Source organism: Trachypithecus francoisi, unplaced genomic scaffold (assembly GCF_009764315.1).
Source record: "Trachypithecus francoisi isolate TF-2019V2 unplaced genomic scaffold, Tfra_2.0 Lachesis_group16, whole genome shotgun sequence".
NCBI lineage: Eukaryota > Metazoa > Chordata > Mammalia > Primates > Cercopithecidae > Trachypithecus > Trachypithecus francoisi.
Window position 1 is genome coordinate 86410557 of NW_022681461.1, and position 24784 is coordinate 86435340.

At 37.2% G+C, this 24784-nt stretch overlaps 1 protein-coding gene across 1 annotated transcript in view; it reads right to left on the reverse strand.

Annotated features, from left to right (window-relative positions):
• Nucleotides 1-24784, reverse strand: part of STX17 (syntaxin 17) — an 83524-nt gene that overhangs the window by 40280 nt on the left and 18460 nt on the right. The window contains exon 3 of the mRNA XM_033237982.1: nt 21120-21185. Coding sequence (XP_033093873.1) covers nt 21120-21185 — 66 coding nt within the window. The remainder of the gene's footprint in view (nt 1-21119; nt 21186-24784) is intronic.

Genomic DNA, 24784 nt, shown 5'->3' on the forward strand with positions numbered 1-24784 from the left:
TACTGTAGCCTTGTAGTATAGTTTGAAGTCAGGTAGAGTGACGCCTCCAGCTTTGTCCTTTTGACTTAGGATTGTCTTGGCAATGCGGGCTCTTTTTTGGTTCCATATGAACTTAAAAGCAGTTTTTTTCAATTCTGTGAAGAAAGTCATTGGTAGCTTGATGGGGATGGCATTGAATCTATAAATCACCTTGGGCAGTATGGCCATTTTCACGATATTGATTCTTCCTATCCATGAGCATGGTATGTTCTTCCATTTGTTTGTGTCCTCTTTGATTTCACTGAGCAGTGGTTTGTAGTTCTCCTTGAAGAGGTCCTTTACATCCCTTGTAAGCTGGATTCCTAGGTATTTTATTCTCTTTGAAGCAATGTGAATGGAAGTTCATTCCTGATTTGGCTCTCTGCTTGTCTGTTACTGGTGTATAAGAATGCTTGTGATTTTTGCACATTAATTTTGTATCCTGAGACTTTGCTGAAGTTGCTTATCAGCTTAAGGAGATTTTGGGCTGAGACGATGGGGTTTTCTAAATATACAATCATGTCATCTGCAAACAGGGACAATTTGACTTCTTCTTTTCCTAACTGGATACCCTTGATTTCTTTCTCTTGCCTGATTGCCCTAGCCAGAACTTCCAACACTATGTTGAATAGGAGTGGTGAGAGAGGGCATCCCTGTCTTGTGCCAGTTTTCAAAGGGAATTTTTCCAGTTTTTGCCCATTCAGTATGATATTAGCTGTGGGTTTGTCATAAATAGCTCTTATTATTTTGAGGTACGTTCCATCAATACCAAATTTATTGAGCGTTTTTAGCATAAAGGGCTGTTGAATTTTGTCAAAAGCCTTTTCTGCATCTATTGAGATAATATGTGGTTTTGTCTTTGGTTCTGTTTATATGCTGGATTACGTTTATTGATTTGCGAATGTTGAACCAGCCTTGCATCCCAGGGATGAAGCCCACTTGATCATGGTGGATAAGCTTTTTGATGTGCTGCTGAATCCGGTTTGCCAGTATTTTATTGAGGATTTTTGCATCGATGTTCATCAGGGATATTGGTCTAAAATTCTCTTTTTTGTTGTGTCTCTGCCAGGCTTTGGTATCAGGATGATGTTGGCCTCATAAAAAGAGTTAGGGAGGATTCCCTCTTTTTCTATTGATTGAAATAGTTTCAGAAGGAATGGTACCAGCTCCTCCTTGTACCTCTGGTAGAATTCAGCTGTGAATCCATCTGGTCCTGGACTTTTTTGGTGGGTAGGCTATTAATTGTTGCCTCAATTTCAGAGCCTGCTTGGTCTATTCAGGGATTCAACTTCTTCCTGGTTTAGTCTTGGGAGAGTGTAAGTGTCCAGGAAATTATCCATTTCTTCTAGATTTTCTAGTTGATTTGCGTAGAGGCATTTATAGTATTCTCTGATGGTTGTTTGTATTTCTGTGGGGTCAGTGGTGATATCCCTTTATCATTTTTTATTGCGTCTATTTGATTCTTCTCTTTTCTTCTTTATTAGTCTAGCTAGCGGTCTGTCAATTTTGTTGATCTTTTCAAAAAACCAACTCCTGGATTCATTGATTTTTTGGAGGGTTTTTTGTGTCTCTATCTCTTCAGTTCTGCTCTGATCTTAGTTATTTCTTGCCTTCTGCTAGCTTTTGAATGTGTTTGCTCTTGCCTCTCTAGTTCTTTTAATTGTGATGTTAGAGTGTCAATTTTAGATCTCTCCTGCTTTCTCTTGTGGGCATTTAGTGCTATAAATTTCCTCTACACACTGCTTTAAATGTGTCCCAGAGATTCTGGTATGTTGTATCTTTGTTCTCATTGGTTTCAAAGAACATCTTTATTTCTGCTTTCATTTCGTTATGTACCCAGTAGTCATTCAGGAGCAGGTTGTCAGTTTCCATGTAGTTGAGCGGTTTTGATTGAGTTTCTTAGTCCTGAGTTCTAGTTTGATTGCACTGTGGTCTGAGAGACAGTTTGTTATAATTTCAGTTCTTGTACATTTGCTGAGGAGTGCTTTACTTCCAATTATGTGGTCAATTTGGAATAAGTGCGATGTGGTGCTGAGAAGAATGTATATTCTGTTGATTTGGGGTGGAGAGTTCTATAGATGTCTATTAGGTCCGCTTGGTGCAGAGATGAGTTCAATTCCTGGATATCCTTGTTAACTTTCTGTCTCGTTGATCTGTCTAATGTTGACAGTGGAGTGTTGAAGTCTCCCATTATTATTGTATGGGAGTCTAAGTCTCTTTGTAGGTCTCTAAGGACTTGCTTTATGAATCTGGGTGCTCCTGTATTGGGTGCATATATATTTAGGAGAGTTAGCTATCCCTTTACCATTATGTAATGGCCTTCTTTGTCTCTTTTGATCTTTGATGGTTTAAAGTCTGTTTTATCAGAGACTAGGATTGCAACCCCTGCTTTTTTTTGTTCTCCATTTGCTTGGTAGATCTTCCTCCATCCCTTTATTTTGAGCCTATGTATGTCTCTGCATGTGAGATGGGTCTCCTGAATACAGCAGACTGATGGGTCTTGACTCTTGATCCAGTTTGCCAGTCTGTGTCTTTTAATTGGAGCATTTAGTCCATTGACATTTAAGGTTAATATTGTTATGTGTGAACTTGATCCTGTCATTATGATATTAACTGGTTATTTTGCTCGTTAGTTGATGCAGTTTCTTCCTAGCCTCGATGGTCTTTACATTTTGGCATGTTTTTGCAATGGCTGGTACCGGTTGTTCCTTTCCATGTTTAGGGCTTCCTTCAGGGTCTCTTGTAAGGCAGGCCTGGTGGTGACAAAATCTCTAAGCATTTGCTTATCTGTAAAGGATTTTATTTCTCCTTCATGATGAAGCTTAGTTTGGCTGGATATGAAATTCGGTTGAAAATTCTTTTTTTAAGAACGTTGAATATTGGCCCCCACTCTCTTCTGGCTTGTAGAGTTTCTGCCGAGAGGTCTGCTGTTATTCTGATGGGCTTCCCTTTGTGGGTAACCCGACCTTTCTCTCTGGCTGCCCTTAAGATTTTTTCCTTCATTTCAACTTTGGTGAATCTGGCAATTATGTGTCTTGGAGTTGCTCTTCTGGAGGAGTATCTTTGTGGCGTTCTCTGTATTTCCTGAATTTGAATGTTGGCCTGCCCTACTAGGTTGGGGAGTTCTCCTGGATGATATCCTGAAGAGTGTTTTCCAACTTGGTTCCATTTTCCCCCTCACTTTCAGGCACCCCAATCAGACGTAGATTTGGTCTTTTTACATAATCCCATACTTCTTGCAGGCTTTGTTCATTTTTTTTCTTCTTTTCTTTTGGTTTCTCTTCTCGCTTCATTTCATTCATTGATCCTCAATCGCTGATACTCTTTCTCCAGTTGATCGAGTCGGTTACGAAGCTTGTGCATTTGTCACGTATTTCTCGTGTCATGGTTTTCATCTCTGTCATTTCGTTTATGATCTTCTCTGCATTAATTAGTCTAGCTGTCAATTCTTCCACTTTTTTTTCAAGATTTTTAGTTTCTTTGCGCTGGGTACGTAATTCCTCCTTTAGCTCTGAGAGGTTTGATGGACTGAAGCCTTCTTCTCTCATCTCGTCAAAGTCATTCTCTGACCAGCTTTGATCCGTTGCTGGCGATGGGCTGCGCTCCTTTGCAGGGGGAGATGCGCTCTTATTTTTTGAATTTCCAGCTTTTCTGCCTGCTTCTTCCCCATCTTTGTGGTTTTATCTGTCTCTGGACTTTGATGATGGTGACGTACTGATGGGGTTTTGGTATAGGTGTCCTTCCTGTTTGATAGTTTTCCGTCTGACAGTCAGAAGGACTGTCTGTTGGTCTGTTGGAGATTGCTTGAGGTCCACTCCAGACCCTGTTTGCCTGGGTATCAGCAGCAGAGGTTGCCGAAGATAGAATATTGCTGAACAGCGAGTGTACCTGTCTGATTCTTTCTTTGGAAGTTTCCTCTCAGGGGTGACGCACCCTGTGAGGTGTGGGGTGTCAGACTGCCCCTAGTGGGGGATGTCTCCCAGCTAGGCTACTCAGGGGTCAGGGACCCACCTGAGCAGGCAGTCTGTCCGTTCTCAGATCTCAACCTCCGCATTAGGAGATCCACGGCTCTCCCCAAAGCTGTCAGACAGAGTCGTTCGGGTCTGCAGCGGCCCCGCTCTTTCCCTAATGGACTGCAGCTGTGCGCTGTCCGCAGCGGTAGAGTCTACAGAGACAGGCAGGCTTCCTTGAGCTGCTGTGAGCTCCACCCAGTTCGAGCTTCCCAGCGGCTTTGTTTACCTACTTAAGCCTCAGCAATGGCGGGCGCCCCTCCCCAGCCTCACTGCTGCCTTGCAGATAGATCGCCGCAGACGGCTGTGTTAGCAGTGAGGGAGGCTCCGTGGGCGTGGGACCCTCCCGGCCAGGTGTGGGATATATTCTCCTGGTGTGCCTGTTTCCTTAAAGCGCAGTATTGGGGTGGGAGTTACCGATTTTCCAGGTGGTTGTGTGTCTCAGTTCCCCTGGCTAGGAAAAGGGATTCCTTCCCCCTTGCGCTTCCAGGTGAGGCGATGCCTCGCCCTGCTTCAGCTCACGCTGGTCAGGCTGCAGCAGCTGACCCGCACCGATTGTCCGGCACTCCCTAGAGAGATGACCCCAGTACCTCAGTTGAAAATGCAGAAATCACCGGTCTTCTGTGTCGCTCGCGCTGGGAGTTGGAGACTGGAGCTGTTCCTATTCGGCCATCTTGCTCCGCCCCCCGAACAGACATTTCTTAAAAGAAGACATGCATACAGCCAACAGACACATGAAAAAATGCTCATCATCACTGGCCATCAGAGAAATGCAAATCAAAACCACAAGAGATACCATCTCACACCAGTTAGAATGGCAATCATTAAAAAGTCAGGAAACAACAAGTGCTGGAGAGAAGGTGAAGAAAGGACACTTTTACACGTGGTGGTGGACTGTAAACTAGTTCAACCATTGTGGAAGACGGTGTATGGCGATTCCTCAAGGATCTAGAACTAGAAATCCCATTTGACCCAGCCATCCCATTACTGGTATATACCCAAAGATTATAAATCATGCTGCTATAAAGACACATGCACACATATGTTCATTGCGGCACTATTCACAATAGCAAAGACTGGAATCGACCCAAATGTCCATCAGTGACAGACACTGGATTAAGAAAATGTGGCACATATACACCATGGAATACTATGCAGCCATAAAAAAGGATGAGTTCGTGTCCTTTGTAGGGACATGGATGCAGCTGGAAACCATCATTCTCAGCAAACTATCACAAGAACAGAAAACCAAATACCGCATGTTCTCATAGGTGGGAACTGAACAATGAGATCACTTGGACTAGGGAAGGGGAACATCACCCACCGGGGCCTATTATGGGGATGGGGGAGGGAGGAGGGATTGCACTGGGAGTTATACCTGATGTAAAGGACGAGTTGACGGATGCTGACGAGTTGATGGGTGCAGCACACCAACATGGCACAAGTATACATATGTAACCAACCTGCATGTTATGCACATGTACCCTAGAATTTAAAGTATAATAATAATAAAAAAAGATCAATACAAAAGAAAGTAAATATGGATATTTAAAAAATATGTGTAAGAGGCTGGGCGCGGTGGCTCAAGCCTGTAATCCCAGCACTTTGGGAGGCCGAGACGGGTGGATCATGAGGTCAGGAGATCGAGACCATCCTGGCTAACACAGTGAAACCCCGTCGCTACTAAAAAATGCAAAAAATTAGCCGGGCGAGATGGCGGGCGCCTGTAGTCCCAGCTACTCGGGAGTCTGAGGCAGGAGAATGGCGTAAACCCGGGAGGCGGAGCTTGCAGTGAGCCGAGATCGCGCCACTGCACTCCAGCCTGGGCGACAGAGCCAGATTCCATCTCAAAAAAAAAAAAAAAAAATGTGTAAGAAATAGAAAGCACACAATAAGGTGAAAGATTTAAACCTAAATATATCAATAATTACATTAAATAAGAATGAGATAAATATTCCAGTTACAAGATGAAGATTTATAGACTGAATTTTAAAAAACTTAAGCGATTGTATCTAAAACATAAAGAAAGGCTCAATGTAAAAAGATGAGAAAGATAAATCACTTTAACCCTAACATTTCCTCTCCAAAGAAAACCTGCTGTAGCAATATCAGAAAAAACAGACTTTAAAGTCAAAACATTACTAAAAACAAAGAGAATCACTTTATAATACCTGTACCATGAATATATAATAATACCTAAGTTAAGTATACCTAATAACATACCCACAATACATAATAATGCAAAACCGGACAAGAACTATAAAGAAAAATTTAAACAAATCCACAATCTTAAGGGAAGGCTTTAACGCCTTTAAGTAATTAACAGAACAAATGGACAAAAGGATGTAAGTTAATATAGAAGATTTGAACAATAAGTTTAACACAAACTATATATAAATTACACAGAACACTACACCCAACAAGGTGAGAATACACATGTAAAAAACATACAAATACACATGGATAACATTTATAAAAATGGATTATATATTGAGTCTTAAAGGAAGTTCTGACAAATTTCAAAAATATTGACACTGACATCATACAGACCATGTACTCTGATCATAATAAAATTAAACTTGAAATCATTCATAAAATATATCTGTAAATATTTCATGTCCAATAATGAAGAAAGACATATTTCTAAATAACCCACAAGTCAAAGAAGAAATCACAATGGAAATTAAAAATGCTGGCTGGGCGCAGTGGCTCATGCCTGTAATCCTAACACTTTGGGAGGCTGAGGAGGGCGGACCATCTGAGGTCAGGAGTTCAAGACCAGCCTGACAAACATGGTGAAACCCTGTCTCTACTAAACATACAAAAAGTTAGCTGGGTGTGGTGGTGGGCACCTGTAATTCCAGCTACTCGGAAGCCTGAGGCAGGAGAATCTTTTGAACCCAGGAGGCGGAGGTTGCAGTGAGCCAAGATTGCGCCACTGCACTCCAGCCTGGGTGACACAGTGAGACTCCGACTCAATAAAACAAAAACAAAAATCAGCCAGAAGAGGTGGCATGTGCCTGTAGTCCCAGCTACTTGGGAGGCTGAGGCAGAAGAATCGCTTGAATCCGGGAGGCAGAGCTTGCAGTGAGCAGAGATCGAGCCACTGCACTCCAGCCTGGGTGACACAGTGAGATTGCATCTCAAAACAAAGAAACAAACAAATGAACAAACAAAAACAAATATAGGGATTCAATAAATTCAAATAAATTTACAAAAGGTTAATTGATAATTTGTTTTGTTTTGGTGAAACTTGATAAGCTGATTCTAAAATGTATACGAAAATGCACAGGGCTGAGACTATCTAAATCACTTCTGAAGTAGAAAGTAGGAGAATTTCCTCTGTTAAGATATCAAAACTCATTATAGAGCCATAGTAATTAAGAGAGTATGGCATTAGTGCAAGAATAGACAAATACACAGTGAAATAGCCCAGAAACAAACCAAACATATATGCACTTGACTTACGACAAAAGTAGCACTACAGAGCAATGCTGGGGAAAAAAATGAAGTTTTCAAAACATTAGGCTTAGTAATCTGGGTATCCTTATAAAAAAAAAAAACACACACACACAGTTGGATATACCACTTCACACCATATACAATAATCAATCAGATGGACTGTAGACTTAAATGTGAAAGGCAAAACAATAACACTTTTAAAAAGAAGAATATCTTTGTAACCCTGGGTAGGAAAGATTTCTTAAACACGGAAGAACCCTCGAGCCCAGGAGTTTGAGACAGCAGTGAGCTATGATTGTGCCACTGCACTCCAGCCTGGGTGACAAAGGGAGATCCCATCTCTAAAAAATAAAAATAAAAGTAAACATGGCACAAAATCACCAACTATAAAAGATTGATAACCTTTAAATTAAATGAGCTTCTAGTCATCAAGAAACACCACTAAGACAGTGAAAAAGTAAACCACTGAGTGGCAGAAGATAACTGCAACACATATGACCGATAAAGGGGTCATAGGCAGAACATATAAAGAAGTCTTACAAATCAATATAAAAAAATACAAACAACCCACAGAAATGTAGGCAAGAACTCTACATGGGCATGTCTCATAAACACATGAAAAGTTAATCTCATGAATAATCAGGTAAATGTAAATTAAAACCACAATTAACTTACCCACCAGAACAGCTAAAATTAAAGTCTGACAATACTAAATATTGGTATTGGTAAGGATGTGGTACCCACAGTATTGTATTCACTGCTGGAAGGAATGTAAAATTAACATTACTGTTTTGGAAAATAGCTTGGCATTACTTACTAAAGTTGAAAATAAGTATGCTTAAGGAACCAACAATTCCTGTCCTAGGAATATACTCAACAGAAATATGTGCACATGTGTAAAAATATACAAGAATGTTAATAGCATTTATAATATAAACTGAACAACTCAAGTGTCCATCAACAGAATGGATACACTATGGTATATTCATTAAATAGCATACAACAATGAAAATGGATGAACTATTGTTATAGGCAAAAACATAGGTAAATGACAAGCCAGACACAAAGGATATCTTGTTTAATTCAATTTATATAATGTTCAAAAACAGGCTAAATTAAACTACAGTCTTAAGAACACACTTTGGCTTTAAAATTATACAGAAAAGGTACAAAGTATTTACCATATATATCAAGATAGTGATTACTTTTGCAGGGGAAAAGGTGGTTGTAATTGGGCAGAGGCTATGGGCTTCCAGGATACCAGCAACTGTCTATTTCTTGATCTGAGTAGTGATACATGAGTGCTCACAGTATAATAATTTATTTAGGTGTATATTTATATTTTAGGCATTTTTTAGAATATGTAAGTTATATTTCACAATAAAAAGTTTAAATAATACTTTCAGAAAATAATACTATATTGCCTTGTATGATCAATTAACCTCAGGACAGAAACAAGGTGGAAGCATTTGAGTAGGGGTAAAACTGAGTAGGAATTTTATTGTGGAAGTATATTGGATAAGGATATTAACATTCAACTAAACTGTCAAGTTTCTAAGAACGAGCATTGTGTCTGATTTCTTTGTCAAATATCCTAATGGCCACGTTTGGTCCCTGGTATATGATATGATTTAATCAATATGGTAAAAGAATGAATGCTTTCTTAACACTTTCCACAAAGTGGCAAAGTAGTGGTCCAACAACATGGATCTCCCAAATATCAAGAAACCAACTAAAATTCTTCCCTAGAAAAGTATAAGTCACTTTTCTTATACTTATACTTTAAGAAATAATGTGGAAGAAATAATGAAAATAACTACTCCTTTGGAATTAATTCTGACATACAAGCATAAAATAATGAAGTGGAAGTGAGACGCATGAGAGAGAAACCATGATGCCATCTTGCAGTTCACAAGAATTAGAAGGAACACTAGGATTAGCGATTATTTAGGAAAGAGAATTTGATCAAGTTTAAAGAAAAAAGCTATATGATGCCATAGCAGAAATCATACTGTAATAAAGTTTTTTGAAAAAGAGATAAAGTTTCTAAAAAGTAAAATTCTAGGTCAGGCGTGGTGGCTCACGCCTGTAATCCCAGCACTTTGGGAGGCCGAGGTAGGCAGATTGCCTGAGGTCAGGAGTTTGACACCAGTCTGGACAACATGAAGAAACCCCATCCCTACTAAAAATACAAAAAAATTAGCCAGGCGTGGTGGCATGCGCCTGTAATCCCAGCTACTTGGGAGGCTGAGGGAGGGGAATTGCTTGAAGCCGGCGAGTGGAGATTGCAGTGAGCTGAGATCACACCACTGCACTCCAGCCTGGGTGACAGAGCGGGACTCCATCTCAAAAAAAAAAAGTAAAATTCTTACACTATACAAACAAGTTAATCTGACACTATAAAAACAGTTAAGCTCACACCTGTACTCCCAGCACCTTGGGAGGCCCAGGCAGGCAGATCACTTGAGGTCAGGAGTTTGAGACCAGCCTAGTCAACATGGTGAAACCCTATCTCTATTAAAAATACAAAAATTATCTGGACATGGTGGTAGGCACCCATAATCCCAGCTACTTGGGAGGCTGAGGCAGAAGACTCACTTGAACCTGGGAGGTGGTGGTTGCAGTGACCCAAGATCATGCCACTGCACTCCAGCCTGGGTGACAAGAGCGAGACTGCCTCTCAAAAAATAAAAAATAAGTTAATCTGATAAGAAAGAAAAGAAAGTGGCATCTAAAGAATCCAATATGGTTGTTGTGTAAGGTGTGCTATGTTAAGTTCAGAATTTTAAGAGACTTGTAAAACAAGGAGAATCTTGTAAGTAAAGTAAGAGCCCAGAATGAGTGGAGGTTGATGAGAAAATGTTAAGAACAATAAAAAGGACTTAAAAAATACATGTAGAGTAACAACAAGAAAGAAAGTTCAGGCCCACTGCTTGGGGCAGATGGTGCAGTGTTAGCAGATGATGCAGAGAAAGCAGAATTACGTAACTCCTATTTTGCTTTGATTCTCTATTATGGGGAAATATTCAAAATGAAAAGGGTGGAAGAAACATGCTCAAAGGAAATCTGAAACATATCATACAGTAAGGATCTAGGTAGGCTTCCTCAAGGAGGGGAGACTTGTGCTGTCTCTGAAAAATAATACTGGGAAAATAGAACATATGAAATAGGAAGAATAGATTGGGAAAAGACCAAGGTAGGGGGTGAAGCCTTCTAAATACTGTATTTCATCAATTTTAGAACACAGTATCTTGTCCACATTTTAACATCTCTAAAATTGGAAAGTATCTTAAAATAAATGGTAAAAAGCATTGTGCATAGTTAACTGGCAGTACTTTTTTCTTTCTTAGAGGTATACAGAATAACAGTGTGTCTTACAACTGATGGTGTTTTAGATTTAATGTCCTCCCTGAGATTCTGTAGAACCTATGCAAATCAGAGTAGAGGTCAAGGATCTTAAATCCTGATTAATATAGCTCATAAGAATGTTAAGGCAAAATTTAAGTTATAAATTACTCTAAATCTCACAATAAACTAAAAGAACTCATATCCTAATAGCATTAATTTTGGAATCTACTCTTGTATCTTCTTTTCCATTCTCTGTCGGTTTTCCTTCTCCTTGTTTCTTCTTTTCTCCTAACCAGTCGACTACATTTGCTTCTCCACTCTCCTCCTTATTCCCTCTCTTTTCTATTGTTTCTCCCTTTTAAATCATCCCCCTTTTAAAAAATTAGAAAGTAGACAGCTCAAATGTTCTACATGTTTCCTAGAAAAATCATGAAAGTCACATCTCACATCTACAAATTCCATGGCTGATTTTATTTTTGTGCATCCGTGTACTTACGGAACTGGGATAGCTTCTCCAAAGCAGTATCTTTCCAAATGTGGTCCGAAATCTACTGAATCAGAATCTCTAATGTGGATCCCAGAAATCTGTGACCTCAACAAGTTCTACATTATCACTATTATGAAGAAAAAGCTAGGCTGGTAGCTTCCTTCCTTCTTCCCTCCCTTCCTCTCATCAGGTCCCTCCCTACCTCCCTCCCTTCCTTCATTCCTTCCAGACAGGGTCTCATGCTGTCACCCAGGCTGCAGTAGAGTGGCATGATCATGGCTCACTGCAATCTCAATCTTCCAGGCTCAAGAGATCCTCCCACCTGAGCCTCCCAAGCAGCTGGACTACAGGGCACACACCATCATGCCTAGCTAATTTTTTGCTATTTTTTGTAGAGACAGTTTCACCATGTTGCCCAAGGTGATCTTGAACCCATGAGCTCAGGAGATTCATCTACCTTGGCCTCCCAAAATGTCAGCATTATAGGCATGAGCCACTGTGCCTGGCCTTTATCAGATTTCCATAAAAGCCAAGTTAATGTTCTTCAGTGAACTATTATAGTAGTAACAATTTCCAACTCTTTCATTTAGTTTCAAATTTTGATCACAAAATGTTTCTTAATCCTAATGTTTTCTTATCCCAGAGAAGAAAATTGTTAAGTATACTATATTTGCAGTTTCAAAACAATAATAGATGACTTCTGGTTCTGTCCAAGGTGAGCACAGTTCACTTAACTGGAGAGGAGAGTACAGCACAGGGAGAGAGAGCCCTGGAAATATGCAGCGGGATCAGTGATACATGGGTATTTAGAGGTCACTAAATACCAGAATTCAGCAAAGAACTGATGATCAGAGCATGTATGTGAGGAAACTACCCAAAGCTGGGGAGGGAACCACCTGAACAAGTTAGAGGGAACAGTATCCAGCACTCACTCAACACTGGAGACAGTGCCTGTTGCCACCAGCCAAAATGGGAAAACTCTTAATTCACAGGGCATTGAGTAGAGCACTCAAAAAGGTTTTGCCCCCATGATGAGAAATAATTAGCCGCAGACCGAGCAGTGCTGTAGTTAAGCCTAATGAATCATAAGAGTAAGACCCTAAAGGATCAAACAGTTTCAAAGCAACTTAACTACACTCCAGAACAAAGCTCACTGTTTTATATAAACATAAGATTTATAAAAACATAAAAATATCCAGCACCTACCAAAGTAAAAGAGACCCAATCGAAGATCACTAGACACAAAGAAACAAGGAAGCATCACCCATAATGAGGAAAATAATCACTGAATTGAAATTGACATAGAATTGCCATAGATATTAGCATTAGTAGAAAAAGATATTAAAATAGCTATTGCAATTGTATTTCATGTGTTCAAAAAGTTAATTAGAGACATAGAAGATATAAAAAAGACTCAAATCAAAATTCTGGAGAAGAAAACTACAATATGTGAGTGAGATGAAGAAAACATTGAATGTATTAATGTCAGACTAGACACTGACGCTGCTAAGACTAATAAACATAAAGGTATGGCAATAGACACTATCCAAAATAAAACACATAGATAAAAAAATCAAACAGAATTAAAAGAGCATCAGTGAGCTGTCAGATAACTTCAAGCAACCTAATATATGTGTAATTGGAGCCCTTGAAGGAGAAGAGAAGGGAGGGGACAGAAAAATATATGAATAATGGCCAAAAAATTTCCACATTTGATGCAAACAATAAATCCAGAGGTCCAAGAAGCTCGATAAAGTCAAAGCACAAGACACGAAGAAAATGCCACCAAAGCCTATCATAATCAAAGTGCCCAAAACCAGTGATTAAAGGAAAATCATAAAAGCAGTGAGAGAAATGAGACACATTACATACAAAGGAACAATGATAAGAAGCAGATTTCTCATCAGAAACAATGCAAGTGAGAAGACAGCAGAACATCTTTAAAGTACTGAAAGAAAAAAGTCAATGTATATAGAGCAAAATTTCTTTTAAAAACAATGGTGAAATAAAAACTTTTCAGATGTACAAAAACTCAAAGTATTCGTCACAGCAGAATCACACTCCCTTTAACAAAAATGTTAAAGGAAATCTTTCCAGCAAACGGAAAACCATACCAGATGGAAATATAGATCTACATAAAGGCATTAAGCACACTAAAAATGGAAACGACACCAGTACATATATAAGATTGTTTTCTTTAATATCTAAATCACTTTTTAAAAATGCTTATTTAAATGTTATGAAGTATATGATGTATAAAAGCTAAATATATGAGAATAACATCATATAGGCTGATAAAGGAGAAATAGAGGTGTATTGTTAAGTTTCTTAAACATATGTGAAATAGAATAATACTACTTGCAAATAAACTGTGATAAGATGTACACTAAAGACTCTAAAGGAACCACTAAAATAACAGAGGTATTAGCTAGCAAGGCAAGGAGATAAAATGGAATAAAACATTCACGAAAGAAGGAAAAAAGCCATAAGTAGTATAACATTTAGTTATAAAACCAAAGAGAACAAAAGACAGAAGTTGTTTTTAACTTATCAAAATTCAAAAGAAAACAGAAACATCATTAATCATTAAGCAAATGAAGGTTAAAATCATGAGATACCATTACAGACTTAATTAGAATGGTTAAAATTTAAAAGGCTGACTATATTAACTGTTTGCAAGGACAATGGAGGAACTGGTGGGAATATAAAACGATACAATCATTTTGGAAAACAACTTGGCAGTTTCCTAAAAAATAACTATTATATGTTCTAGCCATTCTACTCCTAAGTATTTACCCACAGTAAATGAAATCCTTTGTCCACAGAAATACTTGTACCCAAATGTTCATAGCAGCTTTATTAGTAATAGCCAAACAGTGGTATAGTGGTATAGCCATACAATAGAATACTATTCAATAATAAAAAGGAATTAAACACTGACACACATTACAACATAAACGAATTTCAAAATATTTATGCAGAGTGGAAGAACCTCAGAAACTTCCAAAAGCTGTCTACTAACTCTGAGATACCATATCCTGCAAGGCTCTCCATGATCTGACCCTCTTGATCTCTTTGACTTCATCTCCTGTACTCTCCTTGCTCACACTAGCCACACTGACCTCCTTACTATTCCTTGACTATGCCACATCTTCTCACCTCAGAGTCATCCCTCTGCCTGGCAATTCTATTCCCCATCGTTTATGCCTTCACTTCCTTTAGATCTCTGCCCAAATGTCATCAGAAGCCTTCCACAAACACCATTTATTTAAAAGAACACTCAACACCTTCTGTGATTCTTTGTTCCCTTTAACTTGCTTTACTTTTCTTCATGGCATTTATAATCATCTAACATATTACATATTTGTTTATTTTTTTAAAATCTCTCTCTGTTCTCTCCACTTGCCACCGCCACAGTTGTATGCCCAGTGTCTAGAAGAGTATCTAGAACACAGTAAATGTTCAAATGCTTCTGCTTTTCTAATAATCAGGTCAGAAAAGCAGATATTGTACCAAATTCTGAAAATTTTCAGAAATATCCAGCAGTTAATCAAGGGGTCTATAATCACTGATGTAAGTTTTTTAAAAAGAACATACATCAACTTAACAAGCTTTGCAGTGCACAAATAGTAAACTGTTAACTATGGCTACTACACTTTCAACAAATTAAAAACAACTTCTCTCTTTTGTTCTCTTTGGTTTTATAACTAAATGTTATAACTACTTATGGCTTTTTTCCTTCTTTCAGAAATGTCCCAAAACTTCTGTCTAAAGATTAAAAAATATACTCAAATATATACTTATCTATATGGATAACTGTAAAAAGTAATTATTTTAAGTTAATTGAAAATTCTGAAAAATGGCTAAATATGTACTTAATGATTAAGAGTGGCTATGCATATATTTGCCTTTTTAAAATATTGATTTAAGGATTCTTAATGTGTTTTTACAACATGTAATTTTGAGAACAAATTGTGTACCCCAGAAAACATTTGGTATCATAATAATTAATCTGATTTCTTTACAAACACAGAGCAGAAGTCCACTGGTAAACATTTAAATAACTTAGAGTAAACACATTCTAGACAGCATATAATTTATTGCCAAGGGCTCCAGAGTCATAGTTATTTAATTAAAATAAATCTGGACTATACTTTCATTACCTAACTATTATACTTAAGGCACTGATACTAATATAATGACTTCACACTTACTTCAACATCAAAAGTCACCAAAAAGAATATATATAGCTTAACAAGCATCAACTAAACCACCAAAAAGAGTAAAAATCAATAGAGAAAAAGGTCTCCGTCCATTTATTTAATAAATATCTAATGTGCATCTTTTTTTTTTTTTTTTGAGACGGAGTCTCGCTCTGTCGCCCAGGCTGGAGTACAGTGGCCGGATCTCAGCTCACTGCAAGCTCCGCCTCCCGGGTTTACGCCATTCTCCTGCCTCAGCCTCCCGAGTAGCTGGGACTACAGGCGCCCGCCACCTCGCCCGGCTAGTTTTTTGTATTTTTTAGTAGAGACGGGGTTTCACCGTGTTAGCCAGGATGGTCTCGATCTCCTGACCTCATGATCCGCCCGTCTCGGCCTCCCAAAGTGCTGGGATTACAGGCTTGAGCCACCGCGCCCGGCCTAATGTGCATCTTATATAGGTATTAAGTGTAGCACTCGAGTCCCTATCCACCTGAATTATTATTCAAAATGTTTCCAGATTAAAATAAAAATACTAGAATATAACACTAGAATGGGTTCTCATTAAAGATTCTTATTAAGTGCCAACTAAGAGCATTGACAGTATGCCAGATAAACTGGTTTCCTACTACTTCTTAGACAAACACTAAATCTCTTCAGCTTTCTAGTATCTGAAAAATGAGGATAATACCCCTTATCTAGCATCCAGATAGCAGGTACTATATCATTTATTGGTCTCTATAACGCAATTGTCAATTAATCATATCTGACTTACATTAACTTTTACTAAGGTTTTAAACTATTGTTTAAATACTTAAGTTTTGTGAATTCCTGTCTAGGTAAGTTCCTTCAAGGAAGAAACTGTGATATACTTTTCAGAATCCTCTATTATCAATTAGTGTTGTTACTAAATATTAAGTATTTGGGAAGGAGAGCCGAGGAAGACACAGCTTTGTAAAATATTCCTTTTGTACTTTTGTATGACAAGTGACAAAAATGGGGAAAATAATGCAATTACAATGTGTTCTAAATTAAACTAGCAAGTCAACAAATAAGCAGCTTTACTTCGGTCCAGATTCAAGAGAAGGGGAATTAGACTCCACCTACTGGTGGGGGAGTAGCAAGGTCATAATGTAAAAGGCCATGTGGAATGGGAGATATTTTTGTGGGTATCTTCAGAAAATACAGTCTACCACAACCTGTATGCAAAAAACTATAAAGATTCCAAAATATTAAAGAAGATAAATACAAATGCAAGAACATCCCATATTCACAGGTAGGAAAACTAGATATTGTAAATATGTCAGTTTCCTCTACCAATGCAACTCCCAACTTCCCAACAAGATTGTGTATGGACTTTGAAAAGCTGATTCTGAATTTCATGTGGAGGAATAATGAGCCAAGTATAGCCAAAACACTCCTGAAAAGGAAGCATACTGTGGAAGGATTGTACAATCAGATATCAAGCTTTATCTTAAAACTGTCATAATTAAGATAGTATGTGGAATTTGGTACAGAATAGACTGACAAATGGAATAGAAAATAAAGATCAGAGACATATGGAATTACATGCAACTCTGGAATTATAATATGCCTCAGAAGTAGCACCACAGAAATCAAGTAATAGTGACATACAAGTGATTTTTCAAGATGGAATAAAACAAAATTTTATTGATGTCTATCTCATACCACCAATTCCAGATGGATTAAAGACTTGAATGTTAAAAGCAAAATATTTAAAACACTCAATTAAATATATAAAGAAATATCTTCTTGAATCCTCCAAGAGAGGATTTCTTGAACAAGCCACCAAAGTAGGAACCATAAAAGATTGATAATTTAAACTATTTTTAAATTGAGAACTTCTTATCAAGACACCATAATGAATGTGACAATATAGCTCTTACTATGTAAATCTAATGATGATAAATCTAGAAAATCTGTGATAATTGTTGATGAGATTATTTGTCCCAAAGTAACTTTTACACTAACTAGCAAAGTAGAAATCTATACACAAAATTCAGAGCAGATATGAATAAAACTCACCAAATACCTGTATCGAACAATAGCTTCAATCTTACTACTCCAATGGCACCCATAAATCTTTTATGCCAGATGGAGGTCAATATGGTAAATATACATGCAAATTTTAAAAGTCAGTAAACAAATACTTTGACCATAGCCAATGTCTCAACCAAATCATGTGATTTTTAAATGATAGATTAAACAGTGAAGATGGTAAGAAATCTAAGTCATAATAATCTCATTAAATCATTAACATGCTCAGTACCATTCAATAGACACCAAATCTTGCTGGGCACCAGGTGCTGCAGAATATACAAATAGTGGAGACATAGTCTCTACTTGTTAAGACTATAATCTAGTTAGCAAGCATTAAATACAGCTATAGAGAGATAAGTCAAATTTCCATCTAAATCTCGAATCAATCTGTTTTCCTTCATCTCCACTATCTCTAAGCTACTAACATCTATTTCTTGGACCTCTGTAACCCTTCCTAATGATCTCTTGAATTCATTTCCTTTTACAATTTAATCACCATACTGCAGCTATAATAACCTTTCTGAATTCAAGAGGACCACAGATGTATTCTTTGGAGCAACTGACTCTAGATTCAGAAACACCAAGCACAGGGCTAAAAAGCCTGTACTGAAGAAAGCCCAAAAGTCTTTATCTAATCTGCCTCTATAACTTTGTAAGATAAGCATCTACCTGCCGTAGGGGGAAAATGAGAATTCTTCTTCAGAAAACTAAATAAGAACTACCTCCAGATACTGATATTTGGAGGTATCCCTAAGGAAAATGCCAGTTTGCCCAAGCACCCTTAAGTGAAGTCCACCAGAAGACAAGCAATCTAGTTTTTAATATCTCAGAAAAACAAGCAAACAAAAAAACCTATTACACCCATAGACAAAATGCTATCAAGAAAAGAGAACAAGAAAAAGCTCTTGTAGACTAAATATCATAATAGCAGAAAAAAAGAATTCAAAGGAAAAAGTTACACAGAAAGCTGAGGAAATCTTTCAGAAAATAGAGTGAAAATCAGACAAGAACCCAAGAGTTCCAACACCCAACAGAACAGGGACTGCCAAATTTTTTCTGCAACGAACCAGAGGGTAAATGGCTTAGGCTTCGTAGTCCATACAGTCTCTGTTGCAACTACTTAACTCTGCTGTTACAGTGTGAAAGCAGCCAAAGAAATGTGTAAGCAAATGGGATGGACAGAGGCCAGACATAGCCTCTGAATCAGTTTGCTGACCTTTAGAATTAAAGAAAAAAAACAACAACAGCAAAATGAGAAGACACAGAAGAATAAATGACCAAAGAAAAATCTAAGAAAATTACCCAGAACTAAAGAACATGAATTTTTAGAAAGAAACAGTCCAACACAATGACATCATCATCAAATTTCAGAATACCAGGGATGAAGTAATCACAAAAGCTCCCAAAGAGGGAAAAAACAAAACAAACAAAACCAGGACCTATACAAACACTGGGAAATCAGCTGGGCACAGTAGGTCATGCTTGTAATCCCAGCACTTTGGGAGGCTGAGGTGGGCGGATCACAAGGTCAAGAGATTGAGACCATTCTGGCCAACATGGTGAAACCCCGTTGGGGTTTCTACTAAAAATACAAAAATTAGCTTGGTGTGGTGGCATGCACCTGTAGTCCCAGCTACTCAGGAGGCTGAGGCAGGAGAATCGCTTGAACCCAGGAGGTGGAGATTGCAATGAGCAGAGATTGTGTTACTGCACTCTAGCCTGGGCGACAGAGCGAGACTCCATCTCAAAAAACAAAAAACAAAACAAAAAAAACAAAAAACTGGGAAATGATATCATACTAGCTTTTTAAAGTATAAACAACAAAAAAAAGGCTTGAATATTGAAAGAGAATTCCAACTAGAATTCTATATCTAGTGAAATTAGCAATCACATATCATGAGAAAACAAACGCATTTTTTTAAGAAATACAATTACTTATATTTATCTCCAAGGTACCCTTAATTAGAGGGCTACTGCAAGACTACTCCAATAAAACAACAGAATAAACCAAAAATGAGGAGGGCATAATACCTAGGAAAATAGAGATGTAAACACACAAAAGCAGCCAAGGAAAGTCCCAGAACAGGAGCTGCACAACAAGCCTTGAAAGTCCACATAGGAAGTGGGGGCAGGAAGAGTTCAGAAGAAAATCTTTAAAATAAAGAATGGAACTGATATATTTGAGCATATAAGAAATATTATTGGCCAGGTGCGGTAGCTCATGCCTGTAATCCCAGCACTATGGGAGGCCAAGGCAGGCAGATCACAAGGTCAAAAGTTTGAGGCCAGACTGGCCAATATGGTGAGACCCTATCTCAACTAAAAATACGAAAGTTAGCCAGGCGTGGTGGGCGCCTGTAGTCCCAGATACTCGGGAGGCTGAGGCAGGAGAATTGCTTGAACCCAGGAGGCACAGGTTGCAGTGAGCCGAGATTGCGCTATTGCACTCCAGCCTGGGCAACAGAGTGAGACTCTGTCGCAAAAAAAAAAAAAAAAAAAAGGAAAGAAAAAGAAGTAATACTGATAGCATGAGACATAGATGTGGAGCATTTAGAGAAAAGTAACCGCAGACACACAGAAAGCCAGGCAACTAAAAAATGAGGCAATTATTAACTTTTTAAAAAGTAAAAGGTGGTACTGTATTTCACTATTTGACTTACCAGAAAACAATATCTCCATAATCCATATAATGAGTTTATATTATATTAATTTAACCAAAAATTGTAATATATGTAATTATACAGGGGAAGGGAAGTAGGAGAGCAAGGTGGGAAGCTAGAGCTTCACCTACCATAAGAAAAAAAAAAATCTAAACCTGATTAATCAAGAAGTATCAGTCTACACATGTTATTTAGTAATAAAGAGATAAATTGCAGGAAGAAAGGCCAAAAGGATTAACAATGGTTTCTTCCAAGTAGGAGGACTTGTAGGTGGAGAATATAGGATATTATAAGCCATCTATCTGTATTTGGCTTTTAAAACCATGTACATATATTATTTTTTAAAAAGCAAATAACTCGCAAAGAATATTTGCAATACTAATTATAGACATTAGATCAGTATCTTTCAAATTATAAGGAGCTCTCACAAAAGACATCAACATAACATAATATATACAAATATACTAACACGCAATTAACAAGAAAAAAATTACTGTCCAGGCAGTGTGAAAAAAAGTTCACCCTTCAAAGTATTTACAAATCCAGATTAAAACAACAAAGTGGCACAATTTTAATCTATCAATTAGCAAAAATTTAAGAAATGGGTAATACCAACGTTAAAGGATTTTCCAAAATGCATTGCTTGTGAGAGTGTAAGTCTGTGTATCATTTCTGGAGGAAAATTTGGTAATAAAACAAAACTTTAAAAATATGTATGGCATGTGATTCAGCAATGTCTGCTAAAAATGTATCCTTAAGGAAACAGTAACAAACGTATATAAAAGGGTTCAGCTGCAAAGGTAATATTTTAGCAAAATTGTCTAAAGATTGTCTTTTTCATACTGACTTAGCAGAAAAAATATAATAGCCTTACCTGAACTGTACGTCCTGCATTGATATGCTCTTCATGCAACTTGTCCCAGATTCTACACCTTTGATACTATACAAAAGAGAAGGGGGAGGTATTACATTTTTCATCACTAAAGGATTATTTCCCATTACCACAAAAATCCCCACTCACCTACCCAAACTTAAACATACGAGCCAGAGAAGATTGTGATTTAGTAGTGGTAATTAATTTTCCAAACAAATACAAGTAGGAAATTATTAAGAATACTGCATACAAAATTATGGAAATCATAAAATAAACAAAAAACCCCCACTAATCAGGTTATTTTATTTTACTGAAAAAGAGTATGTATTTTGTCTATGTTGCAAACACTCTGGAAATGGAAAATATAAAGAATAAGAATATAAAATAATATTAAAAATAAAAAGAACAGTGTTCATAAGATATTCTTATTGTATATGAAAAATTGTACATGTTTGTCAATGATAGTGTAAAGTATTGAAAACTAAAAATCTGAATTTTAAAAAAGTAACACTGAAACCACAGACTAGAGAGTAAATAAAAAATGAGACTGAACTTTTAATATATATGTTTTAATTTTTACTAAGGCAATTGTTACCTTTCAGAGTATCATTCAAAAAGAATTGGGAACAGAATCATGGGAATTTTTTCATTTGATAGGAACCATAGGAATATGTGATAACATTATAGCCGAATTTTATACAGAATATAAATATCAACACCAAATATCATACATTATTTTTATTCAAAATTTAAAAATCAAATAATTAAAATGTTAGCAGATGTGACCAGCTACATTAAACACATTTTTGGTACTTTATACATCCCAAAAAAATCAACCTAGAAATAATTGGAAAGGACAGAAATATAAAAATGCCCTCATATATGCATAGAAAACATAGATTATAAGAGTAGAGCACTAAAAAAATTTCTAGGGCATTTTTATATTCCTTGCTCTGCACAATTCTTAAAATTTGGTAAAGAATGATGCAGCAAAAACTTCTTTTGATACTCTTAAAATTTTTACATCATCTAAGAACTAAACAATAACAATTAAGCTTAAAACAATTAGACCGGCCAGGCGCAGTGGCTCACGCCTATAATCCCAGCACTTTGGGAGGCTGAGGGGGGCACATCACCTGAGGTCAGAAGTTTGAGACCAGCCTGGCCAACATGGTGAAACTCCGTCTCTACTAAAAGTACAAAAAAATTAGCTGGGCGTGGTGGCAGGTGCCTGTAATCCCAGCTACTTGTGAGGCAGAGGCAGATCACTTGAACCCGGGAGGTAGAGGTTGCAGTGAGCTGTGACGTGCTACTGCACTCCAGCCTGGGCAACAGAGTGAGACTCCTTCTCAAAAAAAAAAAAAAAATCAGACCATATTGAACATGTATTTACCAAACATAAATTTAAAATCACTATCAAACCACTTTCATTTATAAGAAAAATTTAATTGATGCCATCAGATCCAGCATGAAAGCTCTTTTAGGCAGTGTTATAACAGTAATAAAAGTTTGAGAAAGGAAGCCAGAGGTTCATGTTTGAAAATAAACCACTTTTAAATTTATTGCCCACTACTAATCTGTTGTGATGTTTTAAGAAAAATTAACACTAACGAAACAGAGTTGAGAATTTGTAGATGCCAAGGTTATCAGAATTCATGGATCAGAGAATACCAGAGAGGAGAGGGCTGCATGGTGAAGGGCTAGTTGCACTGAGAGGAGAGGAATATGCTGAGAGAGAATCCTAGAGATCTGCAGGGTTTTCCTTTTGAGTCTTCAGCAAAGGACTCCTCCACACATGCATGTGAGGGAAGTACCCGTGGTCAGAAAAAGAACAAGTAGAATAATTCCCGGAAATCACACAAGGCTAGAAATGGTTCATGTGACCATAAGTCAGAGTGGAAAAACCTTGGAATACACTGGGTATCAGGTAGAATATTCCAAAGTATTGCTCTTTGTAGGAAAAAATTAGCCCTGAACCAAAGGCTGTTCTGGTCCTAAGCAAGAAAGGTTAAAAGAAGGACTCAAGGCCAGACACGGTGGCTCATGCCTGTAATCCCAGCACTTTGGGAGGCCGAGGCAGGCGGATCACGAGGTCAGGAGATCGAGACCATCCTGGCTAACATGGTGAAACCCTGTCTCTACTAAAAATACAAAAAATTAGCTGGGCGTGGTGGTGGGTGCCTGTAGTCCCAGCTACTCGGGAGGATAAGGCAGGAGAATGGCATGAATCCAGGAGGCGGAGCTTGCAGTGAGCCGAGATTGTTTAACTGCACTCTAGCTTGGGCAACAGAGCGAGACTCCATCAGAAAAAAGAAAGACTCAAAAGGATCAAACTGTTCCCAACTAAACTGTGTTTCAGAATAAAGCTAAAAAATATGTAAAGAAATTTAAAAACATTCAGTACCCAATAAAGCAAATTTCACAATGTCTGGTATCCAAAAGATAATTGCCATGCATGCAAAAAAGCAGAATAATATGATTTGCAATGAGAAAAACCAATCAACAGAAATAGACCCAGATATGATAGGAATAATGGAATTAATAAATGAGGATATTAAGAACAGTTATTATTATGTGTTCCATGTATTTAAGAAGGTAGAAGAAAATATAAGCACATTAGAAGAAAAGACATAAAGGATATTTTAAAATATTAAATTAATAGAATTAAAAGAGTATCTGAAATTAAAAAATGCACTAGATGGGATTAATAGCAGATAAGACACTGCAGAAGAAAAGATTAGTAAACCTAAGGAAATAGTAGTAGAAACTATCCAAAATGAAACACACAGAGAAAAATAAGTTGAAAATAAATTAACCAAGATCAACAAGTCATGGGCCAAATGAAAACAATATAAAATACATGTAACTGGACTCCATGAGAGAAAAATAATTTGAAAAACTTAATGGCCAAAGATTTTCTAAATTTGAGAAAAATGATAAAACCATAGATCCAAGAAGTTCAAAGGACAAGAAAAATGAAGAAAGCTATAGTAATGTATATTACAGTAAAATTACTTAAAATAAATAAAGAAAAAAATCTTAAAAACAGGAAGAAAAAAGACACATGAAGTACCAAGAAACAAAGATAAGAATGACAGAAGACTTCTTGTGAGAAACAATCCAAGCCAGAAGACAGTGGACATGTTGGAAGTATTTGAAAATGACAGAAAATGCAACCTAAAATTCTATCCCCAGAGAAAGTTTTTTTTTAAATAAGGCAAAACAAAGATATTTTTAAACATAAAAAAGCTGATAGAATCCATCACCAGCAGAAAGGTGTGCTAGAAGAAATGTTTAAAAAAGTACTTTAAGTTGATAGAAAAGGGATACCTGACAGAAACCGGGTTCTACACAAACGAATGAAGAGCATTGAAAATGGCACATACAGACATATATGTAAATATAAATATTTTTTATTTTTACAATCTCTTTCAAAAATAACACAATTTAAAGCAAAAATAATGAAAACAAATGGGGTTGATAACATATGCAGAAGTAAAATGTATAGCAACCATAGTAAAAAGACCCTAAGAGAGGACCTGGAAGTATACTGTTAGGTTCTTATATGTGAAGTGAATTATATAACATTACTTGAAGAGAGACTGTGATGTTAAAGACATATACTCTGAACCATAAAGCAACCACTAAAAAAATAAAAAATAAAA